Raw genomic sequence first — 17,788 nt, forward strand, 5'->3', positions numbered from 1 at the left:
TACACAATCAAGGGTAGTTTGTGTCTTGGCTACTCGGCCTGTCAATGGGATGCTGGTCCAAACTCCTCTTAATCTCCCCCCAGCTGAACATGGCCAACAAGAACCTACAGTGAGGGGAAAAAAGTATTTGATCCCCTGCTGATTTTGTACGTTTGCCCACTTACAAAGATATGATCAGTCTATAATTTTAATAGTAGGTTTATTTGAACAGTGAGAGACAGAATAACAACAAAATCCAGAAAAATGCTATTAAATGATTTGCATTTTAATGAGGGAAATAGAAATGAAGGGGTCAAATACTTATGCAAGTGGGCAAACGTACAAAATCAGCAGGCGATCAAATACTCCCCCCCCACTGTATGTAGAATTTCTTTAAAGAAGCGTCTCTATGTTTTAGCCTGAACCAGTATCTGGGCAGAGAGGAGACCATGAATGACCAGTCCCTTCTCTGCTCAGTTCGCTACAATTCATTATCCCATTAGACAGCGCTGCAAGCGTTGTGAAAATACTGTGCCTTCAGAAAAAATAAATACCCTCTTGACGTGTTCCACATTTTGTTGTTACAGCGGGAATTCAAAATGGATTAAATAAATCCAAATTCTCACCCATCTACACACACACACCATACCCCAGAATGAAAACGTGAAAACATGGTTTTAGAATCTTTAGCAAATTTATTGAAAATGAAATACAGAATGAAGTATTCACACATCTCAATACATGTTAGCATCACATTTGGCAGCTATTAGAGCAGTGTCTTTCTGGGTACGTCTAAGAGCTTTCCACACCATTTTAAAAATTCTTCAAAACGGTTGTTGATCATCGCTAGACAGCCATTTTAAAGCCATATACCTTCAAGCCGATTAAAGTCAAAATTAACTAGGCAACATTTACTGTCTTCTAGGTCAGCGCTATATGTTATAGGCTTGTAAGTAAGCATTCCACGGTAAGGTCTACTACACCTGTTGTATTCAGCGCATGTGACAAATATCATTTACATTTGTGCTTAACTCCCTAGCAACGGCAAGCTAGCTAAATAGCTAAATAGGACACATTAGCTAGCAAGTGCAAGCTAACTAGCTAAATTGCCATACATGTTTAATGCTTTTCAACCTGTGCCCAAATTAATGTCATTGGTTCAGAGTTTGTTCAGAGTTTGTTGTGATATTTTAACCTGCGTGTTGTGATCACGTTTGGTGTGGGGGGGATAAAATACATTTATGCCCGATAGCGCAGCGCAGCCGGTTTGGGTTCCGTGTTAGAGTTACCAGACTCAGAAATTGCAGCCCAAATAAATGCTTCAAAGAGTTTAACTAACAGACACATCTCAACATCAACTGTTCAGAGGAGACTGTGTGAATCAGGCCTTCATGGTCGAACTGCTGCAAAGAAACCACTACCAAAGGACACCAATAAGAAGAAGAGACTTGCTTGGGCCAAGAAAAACGAGCAATGGACATTAGACTGGTGGAAATCTGTCCTTTGGTCTGATGGGTCCAAATTTGAGATTTTTGGTTCCCACCGCCATGTCTTTGTGAGACGCGGTGTGGGTGAACGGATGATCTACGCATGTGTGGTTCCCACCGTGAAGCATGGAGGAGGAGGTGTGATGGTGTGCTTTGCTAGTGACAGTCAGTGATTTATTTAGAATTCAAGGCACACTTAACCAGCATGGCTACCACAGCATTCTGCAGCAATACACCATCCCATCTGGTTTGGGCTTAGTGGGACTATCATTTGTTTTTCAACAGGACAATGACCCAACACACCTCCAGGCTGTGTAAGGGCTATTTGACCAAGAAGGAGAGTGATGGAGTGCTGTATCAGTTAACCTGGCCTCCACAATCGCCTGAGCTCAACCCAATTGAGTTGGACCGCAGATTGTAGGAAAAGCAGCCAACAAATGCTCAGCATATGTGGGAACTCCTTCAAGACTGTTGGAAAAGCATTCCAGGTGAAGCTGGTTGAGAGAATTCCAAGTGTGTGCAAAGCTTTCATCTAGGCAAAGGGTGGCTACTTTGAAGATTCTAAAATATTATATAGATTTGTTTAACACTTTTTTGGTTACTACATGATTTCATGTGTTATTTCATAGTTTTGATGTCTTCACTATTATTCTACAATGTAGAAGGAAAAACCCTTGAATGAGTAGGTGTCCAAACTTTTGACTGGTACTGTATGCTAACAATACCTTGAATATTACTGGTTTACTTGTCAGATACGAAGATGAGTAGAGATGAAGCAGCAACGACCAGCCCGAGGAAGATCAGCAAGGATTAACCATTACACACCGAGGGTGCAGCCTACTGTGGTCTTCAGCAGGGTTTTCCCAAACGGCAACACCCGTTCATCCAGAGCTTCCTGAAATGGGTCTCCATGGCCGAGCAGCAAATGCCCTTTGTATCGCAGACATCAACCTTGATGGATTTGCTTTCATTGTTCTGTACTGCTACCAGGGTCTCACTGTAGTCATCATCCTTGGCCAAGGAACTGAAAGCCTTTGTCTTCCACCAGGTCAGGCGAATCAGGCAGAATGTCTGTTAGATAAACACACGAAATAGATGAGGGGAACTTAAAAGATAAACACTGAGACAAACAGCATCATTCACATTTAATATTTCTTCATTATTTTGGGGATTTGCGTATAATTGTTACATATTACGGCACTGTTGGAGCTAGGAATATGCATTTCGCTACACTCGCGATAACATCTGCTAAATGTGTACGCGGTCAATAAAATTGGATTTGAGTTCAAAATGTTGCATGCAGTCTTCCAGACAAACAATATAATTCAAATGGATTTCAGTAGAGCTGACCCCAATTAGATTATTTTTAGTTGAGCAGTAGCAAATAAATATACATTGTTGGATTCGGGCTAAACTTTGAACATTGAGATATTAAAGACTTGATAGATCAGAAGCATAGAATAGAAGGAGACTGGGGTTTATGTCAGAAGTCCAGGGTTTTCTGTGGAAAGACAGATGGCTTTGGAATGTGATGGGTGGAGATCTGGGAAACTAACATGTCTCTGAGGGAGAGAGGGTAATGTATAACGTTTACATTATCAGGACATGTTACTGAGGGAGAGGGTAATGTATAACGTTTACATTATGTCAGGACATGTTACTGAGGGAGAGGGTAATGTATAACGTTTACATTATGTCAGGATATGTTACTGAGGGAGAGGGTAATGTATAACGTTTACATTATCAGGACATGTTACTGAGGGAGAGAGGGTAATGTATAACGTTTACATTATGTCAGGACATGTCTCTGAGGGAGAGAGGGTAATGTATAACGTTTACATTATGTCAGGACATGTCTCTGAGGGAGAGAGGGTAATGTATAACGTTTACATTATGTCAGGACATGTCTCTGAGGGAGAGAGGGTAATGTATAACGTTTACATTATGTCAGGACATGTTACTGAGGGAGAGAGGGTAATGTATAACGTTTACATTATGTCAGGACATGTTACTGAGGGAGAGGGTAATGTATAACGTTTACATTATGTCAGGACATGTCTCTGAGGGAGAGAGGGTAATGTATAACGTTTACATTATGTCAGGACATGTTACTGAGGGAGAGAGGGTAATGTATAACGTTTACATTATGTCAGGACATGTCTCTGAGGGAGAGAGGGTAATGTATAACGTTTACATTATGTCAGGACATGTCTCTGAGGGAGAGAGGGTAATGTATAACGTTTACATTATCAGGACATGTTACTGAGGGAGAGAGGGTAATGTATAACGTTTACATTATGTCAGGACATGTCTCTGAGGGAGAGGGTAATGTATAACGTTTACATTATCAGGACATGTTACTGAGGGAGAGAGGGTAATGTATAACGTTTACATTATGTCAGGACATGTTACTGAGGGAGAGAGGGTAATGTATAACGTTTACATTACGTCAGGACATGTCACTGAGGGAGAGAGGGTAATGTATAACGTTTACATTACGTCAGGACATGTTACTGAGGGAGAGAGGGTAATGTATAACGTTTACATTATCAGGACATGTTATTGTCCTGACATCCGGGATACTCTGGGAGGAGAGGAGAGACAGTCTTGTAAAGAGATGCATTAGATGTTCAGTTGTGGAGGAGACTCAGCCTTGGAGAGAAAAGGTTAAATATCAGTGCTTGTGTGAAATGTTTTTTTTTGTCTGAATTACAGCTGTAATGAACCTTTGGGAAGAATTAAACTTGGTTGAGCTTCTCTAGTGTCCGTGAGTTATTTACTCTGAAATATTTGAACCTAACAATGTAAATATTATAAATATGTATGAGTATACCACGGCACACACACACACACACACACACACACACACACACACACACACACACACACACACACACACACAACAACCAGTCAAAAGTTGACACACCTACTCATTCAAGGGTTTTTCTTTATTTGTACTATTTTCTACATTGTAGAATAATAGTTAAGACATCACAACTATGAAATAAACACATATGGAATCATGTAGAAACCCAAAAAGTTAAACAAATCAAAATATTTTATATTTGAGATTCTTCAAATAGCCACCCTTTGCCTTGATGACAGCGTTGCACACTCTTCGCATTCTCTCAACCAGCTTCATGAGGTAGTCACCTGGAATGCATTTCAATTAACAGGTGTGCCTTGTTCAAAATGTTGGTCTGATGAGTCCAAATGTTAGAGTTTTGGTTCCAAACACCATGTCTTTGTGAGACGCAGAGTAAGTGAACACATGGTCTCTGCATGTGTGGTTCCCACCGTGAAGCATGGAGGTGGTGTGGGGGTGTTTTGCTGGTGACACTGTCAGTGATTTATTTAGAATTCAAGGCACACTTAACCAGCATGGCTACCACAGCATTCTGCAGCGATAAGCCATCCCATCTGGTTTGGGCTTAGTGGGACTATCATTTGTTTTTCAGCAGGACAATGACCCAACACACCTCCAGGCTGTGTAAGGGCTATTTGACCAAGAAGAGAGTGATGGAGTGCTGCATCAGATGACCTGGCCTCCACAATCACCTGACCTCACCCCAACTGAGATGGTTTGGGATTGAGTTGGACCGAAGAGTAAAGGAAAAGCAGCCAACAAGTGCTCAGCATATGTGGGAAGTCCTTCACGACTGCTGGAAAAGCATTCCTCATGATGCTGGTTGAGAGAATGCCAAGTGTGCAAAGCTTTCATCAAGGCAAAGGGTTGTTACTTTGAAGAATCTCAAATATATATTTTGATTTGTTTAACACTTTTTTGGTTACTACATGATTCCATATGTGTTATTTCATCGTTTTGTCTTCACTATTATTCTACAATGTAGAAAATAGTAAAATAAAGACAAACCCTGGAATGAGTAGGTGTCCAAACTCTCGACTGGTACTGCATTCGGAAAGTATTCAGTCCCCTTCGCTTTTATAGCCTTATTCTAAAATGGATTAAATTATTTCCTTAATCTACGCACAATACCCCATAATGACAAATCGAAAACAGGTTTATAGATATGTTTGCAAATGTATAAAAAATTAAAATACCTTATTTACATAAGTATTCACACCCTTTACTATGAGACTCGAAATTGAGCTCAGGTGCATCCTGTTTCCATTGATCATCCTCGAGATGTTTCTACAACTTGATGGGAGTCCACCCGTGGTAAATTCAATTGATTGGACATGATTTGGAAAGGCACACACACCTGTCTATATAAGGTCCCACAGTTAACAGTGCATGTCAGAGCAAAAACCAAGCCATGAGGTCGAAGGAATTGTCCGTAGAGCTGAGACAGGATTGTGTCGAGGCACAGATTTTGGGAAGGGTACCAAAAAAGTGTCTGCAGCATTGAAGGTCCCCAAGAACTCAGTGGCCTCCATTCTATTGAATTTTCTATTATCCCCTTTTCTCTCCAATTTCCTGGTATCCAATTAGTAGTTACAGTCTGGTCTCATCGCTGAAACTCCCGTACGGACTCGGGAGAGGCGAAGGTCGAGAGCCGTGCGTCCTCCGAAACACGACCCCAACCAAGCCGCACTGCTTCTTGACACAATGTCCTCTTAACCCGGAATCCAGCCGCACCAATGTGTCGGAGGAAACACCGTACACCTGGCGATCGTGTCAACCTTCCCCGGACAACGCTGGGCCAAGTGTGTGCCGCCCCATCTGTTTCCCGGTCACGGCCGGCTGCGACAGAGCCTGGATTCGAACCCAGAATCCCCAGTGGCACAGTTACCACTGCGCACCCAGGAGGCCACAGTGGCCTCCATCATTCTTAAATGGAAGAAGTTTGGAACCACCAAGACTCTTCCTAGAGCTGGCCGCCCGGCCAAACTGAGCAAATCAGGGGAGAAGGTAGTCACTCTGACAGAGCTCTTCTGTGGAGATGGGAGAACCAACCAGAAGGACAACCCTCTCTGCAGCACTCCACCAATCAGGCCTTTATGGTAGAGTGGCCAAACGGAAGCCACTCCTCAGTAAAAGGCACATAACAGCCCACTTGGTGTTTGCCAAAAGGAACCTAAACAACTCTCAGACCATGAGAAATAAGATTCTCTGGTCTGATGAAACCAAGATAATACTCTTTAGGCTGAATGCCAAGTGTCATGTCTGGAGGAAACTTGGCACCATCCCTACGGTGAAGCAAGGTGGTGGCAGCATCATGCTGTGGGGATGTTTTTCAGCTGCAGGGACTGGGAGACTAGTCAGGATCGAGTTGAAGGTGAACAGAGCAAAGTACAGAGAGACGCTCCCCATCCAACCTGACAGAGCTTGAGAGGATCTGCAGAGAAGAATGGGAGAAACTCCCCGAATCCAGGTGTGCCAAGCTTGAAGCCTCATACCCAGGAAGACTTGCGGCTGTAATCGCTGTCAACGGTGCTTCAACAAAGTACTGAGTAAAGGGTCTGAATACTTACGTAAATGTGATACATTTTTTTATACATTTGCAAAAATGTCTAAAAACCTGCTTTTGCTTTGTCATTATGGGGCATTGAGTGTAGATTGATGAGGGGAAAAAAACTATTTAATCCATTTTAGAATAAAGCTATAACGTAACGTTGGAAAAGGGGTCTGAATACTTTTCACTGACTGTATGTATATCTGTTTTATGACACCGGAGATATCCGTCTTATTCGCGCCCATCTCATTGAACTAATCCATTGGAGGCCGCGGGGATGGCACCGTCCAATAAGGAGAGTGTGGTTAAGATGCACGTCTCTCTCCAGAATGTTCCCTCTCCTGACAATTTGTGCACATTCACTGTTTCATACCTCCATTGTCTGAATTGTTTGCGTTTGATTGTTAGTGTATATCAATTGTCCATTACATTTATCACCAGTACTACATCTACTTTTAATTCCTATAAATTATAAATCTACAATGTTTGTTTGGTTACGTTAATGTCTGTTACATGCATTCAATATATATTATTATTCCAGTCTTTTATCGTTCTCATTGTCAGAGTGGACACATTGTTTGCAGAGCGCAAAAAAAAAACCTAGGCTACACTTGTGAGAAAACATTTTTGGTTTATTACATTCCATTTACAAGTTGTCAATTTAGTCATTGTGTTTTGTTTGGAGCGGTCCTGCGAATGTTGAGTAAGGACGTGCACCTGATTTAAGTTTATAGGCTACCTTGATGCGCGCAAATATAGACATATAAATATGCCCGTTTGGGGATGTGATAGTATTTGATTGGTTTAACGCACCACCGCTAATGAATGACTTGTGGAGCTTCTCAAAGTTAGTTTTTTTTTCCTTCACCTCAAAAACATCAAGCAAACAAAGTCTGTGTTTACACCCATTGAGAATTACAATAGTTCCTCGATGTATTTGAAAAATCTTTCCAGCTCTCTCCCTTTGCGACAACCACTCAGCGTAAAAAGGGAAAAACGTCAAAGCTCTTATCCAGTGAAAACGTTATATAAAATTAGGCCCATCTGATTGCTTCTTATCCCTTTCTCAAAAAACCCTACAACTGTATCTGTCCTGAGCTCACTGGAGTGGGAGACTGAGGGCCCAGAATATTTGATACAATGTCGCATGTTTGCACAAGCTTCAGTTCAGACCCATTAGTTTATAGTTGATTCAATGTTTCCAGTTTGTTGCAGACAGGCCATGCGTAGTAAATGTGATTTACAGGATTTTTTATTTTAAAAAAAATCTGGATGTTTTCTACCTGCAGGCTGCAATGTTTTTATTCGTTGGCTTCATAGGCTATTTTTAACATAGTTCGTAATGGAGCCGTGCGTCCGCCGAAACGCGACCCCAACCAAGCCGCACTGCTTCTTGACACACTGCCCCTCTTAACCCGGAAGCCAGCCGCACCAATGTGTCGGAGGAAACACCGTACACCTGGCGACCTGGTCAGCGTGCACTGCACCCGGCCCGCCACAGGAGTCGCTAGAGAGCGATGGGACAAGGACATCCATGCTAGGCCAAACCCTCCCCCTAACCCGGACGACGCTGGGCCAATTGCGCGCCACCTCATGGGTCGCCTGGTCACGGCCGGCTGTGACACAGCCCAGGATCGAACCTGGGTCTGTAGTGACGCCTCAAGCACGGCGATGCAGTGCCTTAGACCGCTGCGACGCGGGATGCAATCGGATATCATTTTTATGAACCACATGTCAATGATTTTAAGATAAGACGTTATTATAAATTAAATGTAACTGTTCAACAAAAATGTTAATATGAAAACCATAACTGGCACACAGACGGGTAAAAATGGTGAGATAACTTCTCACTCCACACGAGAAAGGTTGCCGATTCCTCGTTTAGCCTATTATCGGCAAATTCAGTCAGGAAAGTAACGTCAATCTGCGAAAGCCACAAGGAGCGGGAGAAGGCTGGTCAGGTCAGGTTAAGTAAAAAAAAAAAAAAAATCTGGATATCTTGATCTCTGGCTCCCTCTTGAGAAATAGGCGTCTTATTTCATCAAACATATACAGGACACACTTCATCAGCGGGGAGCAGATAACCACAAGAGGTTTCTCAATCTTGGCGCAGATCTCGCCGCACTTAAGATTATACTCCTCAACCTGCCTTATAGGGTTTAGAGCATCTCAGGCCCATTCTGTTCCCCGTACTCCTGCCTCAACACTGTGGTACAATCTGTGCAAAAATAAAAAGTAGCACGACGGTGTCCACAATTTCCTACACCGGTTCACTACTAATACTGTAACACTTACCACAATACAAAAAGGAAATCATCATCACACAAGACTTTCCTGAATTTAAAAAATATCACCCAGTTTCTTAGGCACCTTCCTTAAAACAAATATGAACTTACCGGTAACAGAACAGGAGGTCTGGACAGAGGGATCTGTTTGCCGAGGTGACGATGTTGTCCTCTACATCTGCATGTCGTTCTTCAGGACCGTCGGGTTAGATGAAGAAGAGTGACACATTTCAGAAGAGCAGGGTCCATGTCTCTATGGCTTTGGCCCACACATCCCTGTGCCTGAGGGTGTCTGCCACAAACATCTTGTTGTTGTGTACATGCGCACAAAAAAACAAATATTCCCGGAAGATGAGTGCATTTGCTCCTGCGACCAATCACACACAGAATTGTGTCAAGTTGAGTCAGAGAACAAAGAGGGGATAACTGGACGTGAATCACTGACCAACCGACCTCAGCGTCAGCAGAGTACAGGTAATCGTTACCTCACGGCAGGTGTTCTTGGACAGTCTTCTATCATTGGCTGTTTGGGATCTGACAGCCACATTGTGTTGACACCTATAATGAACTTGAACAAAATAAATTGAGTTTATTCTTCTCATTTCTACAAAACAGAAAAATGATTTACTGGTATAGGGTAGAAGACCATAAATAGGAAGATACTAAACAAACGAGAAATGTGTGAGAGGGAAAGAGCGTGCGTGACACCACAGTGTAGCTTACCTTAAAGAAAAAAACCGTTGTCCTTTACTTGTGACCTCCAAGTGACTCCTGACTTGTGTCTTCTGTAGCCTCACTGAACTGGCTTACTCCTTCAATTACCATTGGAAGGGATGCCTCAAAAGCACAGTGGTCTGTTTGTGTGAGCTTCTCCTCATGGGCACAGACATGTTTCCTGAACCAACGAGGTAATCAACTCCATGTAGTTGTCAGTGACTATAGGTCACCAAATGTTTGAACATGCAACCTAAAGACTAGTTTTTCATCATGAATTCATTAAAATGATCAATCTGTCTTAATAACCTTCAGTTGTGGCTACTCAGTGCATTTTTTTTTCCTCTTTCACAAGCCCAGAGACCTGCAAGATGAAAAACCATGAATGAAAGTAACAATCACTAGTCAAAATACAAAATATCTAATACATAAAAGACTCATATTTAAGCTATTTTATACGAGAATGACTGGTATCTTACCTAGCTGTCGCGCTATTGCCATTCATCTTCTCATATGAGGTGAGAACTCGCGACTGGAGGAGGCTCTCTGTTTTGACTGGTGTCCCGTCTATGCTAATGACCAAAAACCTGCTAGCTAGCTAGCTAGCTAGCTAACCAACAACTCTAAAAATGTATTTCAAAGACAAGTGATCATTGTGCAAATGTATTGTTTTAATTAAACATTGGAGACGAAGGGTGCGTTCGTAAATTCACTCTGTCTATTCCGATTTCAGAGCACCTTCCGTCTGAGTGTGCCAGAGCGCAGAATAACTGACCTATTTACTAACGCTCAAAACCGGTTGAATATGGCCGGTGTCGACAACAAAAAGAGTAATTAAATTGTTACCAGCAGCAATTAGTCACCAACGCTCTGGATAAAATACAAACAGCCTAACCAGCTCTGCTAGGGAGAGTAAAATGGTCAGAGGGAAGTGTTCTCTCATTTGTGTAGCTAGCAAGCCATCCAACGTTAGCCAATTAGCTTGGCTGCATGACTGCCGTTGTGAGGTCTAAACGCTCGGATTAATCCTCCACCAGGGCGTCCACTGTGCTCTCTGAATAACCGGATTAATCCTCCTCCTCCACCAGGGCGTCCACTGTGAATAACCGGATTAATCCTCCTCCTCCACCAGGGCGTCCACTGTGAATAACCGGATTAATCCTCCTCCTCCACCAGGGCGTCCACTGTGAATAACCGGATTAATCCTCCTCCTCCACTGTGAATAACCGGATTAATCCTACTCCTCCACCAGGGCGTCCACTGTGAATAACCGGATTAATCCTACTCCTCCACCAGGGCGTCCACTGTGAATAACCGGATTAATCCTACTCCTCCACCAGGGCGTCCACTGTGAATAACCGGATTAATCCTACTCCTCCACTCTGAATAACCGGATTAATCCTACTCCTCCACTCTGAATAACCGGATTAATCCTCCTCCACTGTGCTCTCTGAATAACTGGATTAATCATACTCCTCCACTCTGAATAACCGGATTAATCCTCCTCCTCCACTGTGCGCTCTGAATAACCGGATTAATCCTCCTCCTCCACTGTGCGCTCTGAATAACCGGATTAATCCTCCTCCTCCACTGTGCGCTCTGAATAACCAGATTAATCCTCCTCCTCCACTCTGAATAACCAGATTAATCCTCCTCCTCCACTCTGAATAACCAGATTAATCCTCCTCCTCCACTCTGAATAACCGGATTAATCCTACTCCTCCACTCCGAATAACCGGATTAATCCTACTCCTCCACTCCGAATAACCGGATTAATCCTACTCCTCCACTCTGAATAACCGGATTAATCCTACTCCTCCACTCCGAATAACCAGATTAATCCTCCTCCTCCACTCTGAATAACCAGATTAATCCTCCTCCTCCACTCTGAATAACCAGATTAATCCTCCTCCTCCACTCTGAATAACCGGATTAATCCTACTCCTCCACTCTGAATAACCGGATTAATCCTACTCCTCCACTCTGAATAACCGGATTAATCCTACTCCTCCACTCTGAATAACCGGATTAATCCTACTCCTCCACCAGGGCGTCCACTCTGAATAACCGGATTAATCCTACTCCTCCACTCCGAATAACCGGATTAATCCTACTCCTCCACTCCGAGTAACCGGATTAATCCTACTCCTCCACTCCGAGTAACCGGATTAATCCTACTCCTCCACTCCGAGTAACCGGATTAATCCTACTCCTCCACTCCGAGTAACCGGATTAATCCTACTCCTCCACTCCGAGTAACCGGATTAATCCTACTCCTCCACTCCGAGTAACCGGATTAATCCTACTCCTCCACTCCGAGTAACCGGATTAATCCTACTCCTCCACTCCGAGTAACCGGATTAATCCTACTCCTCCACTCCGAGTAACCGGATTAATCCTACTCCTCCACTCCGAGTAACCGGATTAATCCTACTCCTCCACTCCGAGTAACCGGATTAATCCTACTCCTCCACTCCGAGTAACCGGATTAATTCTACTCCTCCACTCCGAATAACCGGATTAATCCTACTCCTCCACTCCGAATAACCGGATTAATCCTACTCCTCCACTCCGAATAACCGGATTAATCCTACTCCTCCACTCCGAATAACCGGATTAATCCTACTCCTCCACTCTGAATAACCGGATTAATCCTACTCCTCCACTCTGAATAACCGGATTAATCCTACTCCTCCACTCTGAATAACCGGATTAATCCTACTCCTCCACTCTGAATAACCGGATTAATCCTACTCCTCCACTCTGAATAACCGGATTAATCCTACTCCTCCACTGTGCTCTCTGAATAACCCGAGAGCGAAACTCTGCCGCTCCAGATTGGATTGACGAACACACTCTAAATATTATTTCCAGTTCGCCCATGTAAACAGATCAGGTTCTATTTTCTACAGGAAGTCTATTCCCTCTGCGATATTTTGTTGGGCTTCATCATTTGATGTAAACTGACGCCGTGCTTGGTTCACTCCACACAGATTTATGGTGACCAATAAAGTAAAGGAGATCTCCTTTAAGATAATCCATAGATTCTATCCATGTAATAGTTTGATTTCTAAATACATACTTAATGTTACCAGTGAATGCAGTTTTTGTGAACTAGAAACTGAATCTATTGAACACTTATTCTGTAATTGTTTATATAGTGAAGTGTTCTGGATTGATGTAAAACTATATCTTGGCCTCTAATTGCATACAACCATTGAAATGTCTAAGTTTGACATATTATTTTACTACGCTGATTCCACAATTGAACGTGAGTATGTCATAAATCTCTTTATTTTATTAGGAAAATGTTTAATCCACAAATCAACATTTATGAAGAAAAAGCCCCTTTTCTTAATTTTTTTATCTGATGTGGAAAACTAATTAGAGTCTTTAAAACGTATTCAAAACAAAATGTCAAAAAAATGTATTCGCTATATGTCTGTATTTGATTTGATATAATGTGGAATAGTTTTATTTATTTCTCATTTCTTTGGAATCCCTCTGGCTGTTATGTTTATGTTTTGCATGTTACTGTTAAAATAAAATACATTAAAAATAAAATAAAAATCAGCTCAATCAGAAAGATGTCAATTCTGCCAATGAGAGGATTGCATGAAATATTCTGCTTGTATGTTTCTGATTGTAAAAAAAAAAAAATGGATGAAAAGATGCTTCATGTCAAATTAAAATGTCCATTATTCTCTTGTGGAAAAAAGGTGGCTAACGAGGTTAACGTCTTGCTAGCTCGATGAGGACATGACCTAAACTAACTACATCTCATATGGCCAACATCAGAGTACATTTCTTACTGGCTAGTGGATTCACATATGAAATTGTCACGATATTATATATTTTTTTTTTTAATTGTCACGATATTACGTAGCTAGCCAGGTATCGAGCAAGCAAATACATTAGAACGATATGAACATCCCCCTTATGAGTATGAATGACAAGAGGTCAACCACCTTGCACGGCTAGAAACGCAACCCCATATCAGAGACCAAAACCAACCACACACGACCCTTACCCTTCACTCGTCCACAGCATCAGCGGCACCTGTTCGTCACATTTCCCGGAGGAGAAGGTGCACAACATGGCTAGAAATGCCGCCATACAGCCCCGACCAGACATCATCCTGTGTTCAGCCGCCATCTTTCCTCAGGAGCCTTACTGGGAATGACGACGTGCCCGTCCACCACGTGACCCCAACCATGCGTCTCAATTGGACGCGGTTGATTGACAGCCGAGTGTAGACGGAAATTATCGAGTCAAGTCGGGGAGGTAAATATGCACCGATACCAATTAAATTGGACAATTTATGCTATTTGTAGGAAACGTGACAGTAGCTAGGTTTCCATTCCAATTGGCGACAGTTTTTATTTGAATATTCTAGAAACGATGCGCAGTGGTATGTTTTATCTAAATGGACTTGTTGCAGGTACATATCAGTGCGTGAAGACAGTTTGTTTGGCTACAGATGAAATAAATTATGATGAACTTCACAGGGTGGTGAAAGTGCACGGTGATGAGCTTGATGCTGGTTTCCAATAAATATCGAGGGACTTATTCTGGTGACATGATGATCGATGTTTGACAAATAAAAATATTCTCGCTCTTATCCATAATAATGTCATCATGTAGACTAGACAACCTGCAGTTTACCTGCAGATAGACTAGATAACCCGCACAGCCTAGATTCACTGTATCTGCAAGCTGTTAGAGCGCAGGTTGCCAAAACCAGAGTAGACACATTATTATAATTTTTTTGCATCTGAGCTCTTAGCGTGCGTCTTTCCCTTATTTTCTAGTTTTCTACCCCGCTAGCCAGCACCTCGCCTTTATAGGTGTGCGTTTCTTTTTTCTAGATAGACACATTATTTAACACAGCAATTTTTGTGACAAAACTATCGGTAGATTTGAAAATGCAAAGTAAACGTAGTGAAGTGAAGAAGTACATTGTGTGCACTATGCATGGCTTCCGGAGTCGTAGTGGGATGACCGCACAACATAACATCACGTGACTCCAAATGTTCTTCTAGATGATCGTTACTATTCAATATTTGCGCATAAAGACGTTTCCACCGCAATTTTCCGCATAATTAATTTTACCGACAAAAAAATAAATAAATCCCAACATCCACAGTTTTTATGAGAATAAAGTCACACTGTCAAAGAAATCATAATCAGGACAGCTGTATGAAGCCAGATAGCTGCCAAAAGGTTGAACATAGGTTTCTTTGGGATAGTATGAAAAGCCATACATAAATTGTTAAGAGGATCGTAAGAAAAGCCATGCGTTAAAAATTAAATGTAATAGTTAAATTACATCTGTAAACTTACAAATCCTATGTTACGACTATGAATGAACGTTGAATTACATTTAGTCATTTAGCAGACACTCTTATCCATACATTTTTTTATGTTTTTTTTTTGAACTGGCCCCCCATGGGAATCGAACCCACAACCCTGGCATTGCACACACCATGCTGGCGTTGCAAACACCATGCTCTACCAACTGAGCCACAGGGAAGACCACCAATTCTTACTTTACCTCTCTCCCTTCAGTCTGTTACAGATCTTTTTTAGTACGTACAAGCTGTCAGGAACGTGGCATCTGCAAAGGACATGAACCCGAACGTAGCTGTTCGAAGTTAGCTGGTCAATCAAACAACTCTAGGCCAGACTTTAGTTGCTTCGCAGCTTCCGGGTTTAATTTCTAAAACAGTTTAGAATTTGTTTTAGACCTGCATTCAATAACGACGTTATACCAGTAGATGGCGTAGTATAGGCTCACACCTTCAGCTAATGACTTGTGTGAGAATGATACTATAAAGACACAGAAGAGTCTTGTCTAGAATAACCGTCTGAAGGTAAATCTGATTTAGTCTCGGCCTATTCCGCTATCTAAATATGCCATGCTGCTGTGTGTTATTTAATGGACATTTAATTGCATAAATTGTATAGCCGCGTAATGTGGTGATCACGTAACCTAACGAATCCCGCTTGTCCCAGTATTTGTGAGCACGGACTGTAGGGCCTTATGTTAGGAATTATGACTGTTGTGTTTGTGAATTCCACTCTGTATGTCGGCTTGTTATAGCCATTTGCATGGCTCAACCCCATCACACAGAGGATATATCCATATCAATAAATGAGACAAAACTAAATATTGATTAAGTCTTGGCTATGACCTGTCCTGAGCCAAATGGTCTAGACTACCTACAGCCCAGATCTGTTTTCCCTATCAGTCACTGTGCGGCTTTTTGTTTCGCATGTATTTAGAGGCCTGTGAACTAGGGTCTCTTTCTAAGGGGAGGTCTATAATAAAAACAAAATATAATTCAAAAATTATTCCGCAAGACACCAGTACGCGAAATGAAAGAACTGTGGAAATTGTAGATGAGTTTGAATTCACACATGGATTTCAATAAACAAATGGATGAGTGTTCTATTCTCTTTGATTTAGTTCCTATGGCAACTCAGACGGATGACTGAATGGATGACTGAACTGAATGAAGGATGACTGAATGGATGAGTGTTCTATTCTCTCTGATTTAGTTCCTATGGCAACTCAGACGGATGACTGAATGGATGACTGAACTGAATGAAGGATGACTGAATGGATGACTGAACTGAATGAAGGATGAATTAAATGATCTGTTGGAGTGATGAGTTGAAAGCATTATGCATGTTCTGCACTCCATTTGGCTAGAAGGCATATAGTCCTACATTAGGGTATAACAACTGTATGGCTGCATGCATCCAGAAGGGCATCTTCTGAGGCTGAGGGGGGCTTTTCTGAAGGAACATGGTGTTGTGGTGCTGCATGGAGATCACAAGCTCTTCAACTGGGCAGCAGTGGAGAGACGGAGGGAAGAGCCTATACGGAAAATACCTAAGACCACTGCAATACCTATGACCACTGCAACAGAGTTACTGTAATGTGTGGGAAGACTTAGCCTACGTTTAACCTCTCCCTTATTCATTTTAATGTCCATATGTTCATCACCTGATTCATATAAATCACGTCAAATTACTTTACATTCATATTAACCCCTTTTACAGAATATGCTTTGGCAAGATTGTGAGTGATGAAATACAGTACCAGTTAACAGTTTGGGCACACCTACTCATTCAAGGGGTTTTCTTAATTTTTTTACTATTTTCTACATTGTATCATTATAGTGAAGACATCAAAACTATGAAATAGCACATATGGAATCATGTAGTTTATCAAAAAAGGTGTTAAACAAATCAAAATATATTTAAAATATATTTTATTTGAGATTCTTCAAAGTAGCCACCCTTTGCCTTGATGACAGCTTTGCACACGCTTGGCATTCTCTCAACCAGCTTCACCTGGAATGCTTTTCTAACAGTCTTGAAGGAGTTCCCACATATGCTGAGCACTTGTTGGCTGCTTTTCCTTCACTCTGCGGTCCAACTCATCCCAAACTATCTCAATTGGGTTGAGGTCGGGTGATTGTGGAGGCCAGGTCATCTAGGAGACACTCAAGTTTGTTAATACAATATCTCTTGACACAATAATGAAAATAATCATGCCTCTAAACCTTCAAGCTGCATACTGGACCCTATTCCAACTAAACTACTGAAAGAGCTGCTTCCTGTGCTTGGCCCTCCTATGTTGAACATAATAAATGGCTCTCTATCCACCGGATGTGTACCAAGCTCACTAAAAGTGGCAGTAATAAAGCCTCTCTTGAAAAAGCCGAATCTTGACCCAGAAATTATAAAAAACTATCGGCCTATATCGAATCTTCCATTCCTCTCAAAAATGTTAGAAAAAGCTGTTGCACAGCAACTCACTGCCTTCCTGAAGACAAACAATGTATACGAAACGCTTCAGTCTGGTTTTAGACCCCATCATAGCACTGAGACTGCA

The 17,788-nt window shown here is 41.9% G+C and overlaps 1 protein-coding gene and 1 long non-coding RNA gene across 4 annotated transcripts in view; both read right to left on the reverse strand.

Moving 5' to 3' along the window:
* The window catches only part of LOC106572983 (V-type proton ATPase subunit S1), a 38,559-nt gene extending 24,143 nt beyond the window's left edge, over positions 1-14,416 (reverse strand). The window contains exon 1 of one of the 2 annotated variants that reach the window (XM_045696583.1): positions 13,913-14,416. In XM_045696583.1, the coding sequence (XP_045552539.1) occupies positions 13,913-14,037 (125 nt within the window). In that variant the 5' untranslated portion in view covers positions 14,038-14,416. The remainder of the gene's footprint in view (positions 1-13,912) is intronic. The other variant, XM_045696584.1, reaches the window with a different exon arrangement.
* On the reverse strand, positions 1,967-13,906 carry LOC106572985 (uncharacterized). 2 transcript variants are annotated; one of them, XR_001321234.2, is made up of 3 exons: positions 9,892-13,906; positions 9,280-9,736; positions 1,967-2,537 (listed from the first exon to the last, which is right to left on the reverse strand). It is a non-coding gene; the product is annotated as an uncharacterized lncRNA (long non-coding RNA). The 2 variants fall into 2 exon arrangements; XR_006759384.1 differs by having other exon boundaries at positions 1,969-2,537; positions 9,280-9,535; positions 9,654-13,906.
* Positions 14,417-17,788: the final 3,372 nt, after the last annotated feature.

The sequence above is a fragment of the Salmo salar genome, chromosome ssa15, assembly GCF_905237065.1.
Source record: "Salmo salar chromosome ssa15, Ssal_v3.1, whole genome shotgun sequence".
NCBI classification, from domain to species: Eukaryota; Metazoa; Chordata; class Actinopteri; order Salmoniformes; family Salmonidae; genus Salmo; species Salmo salar.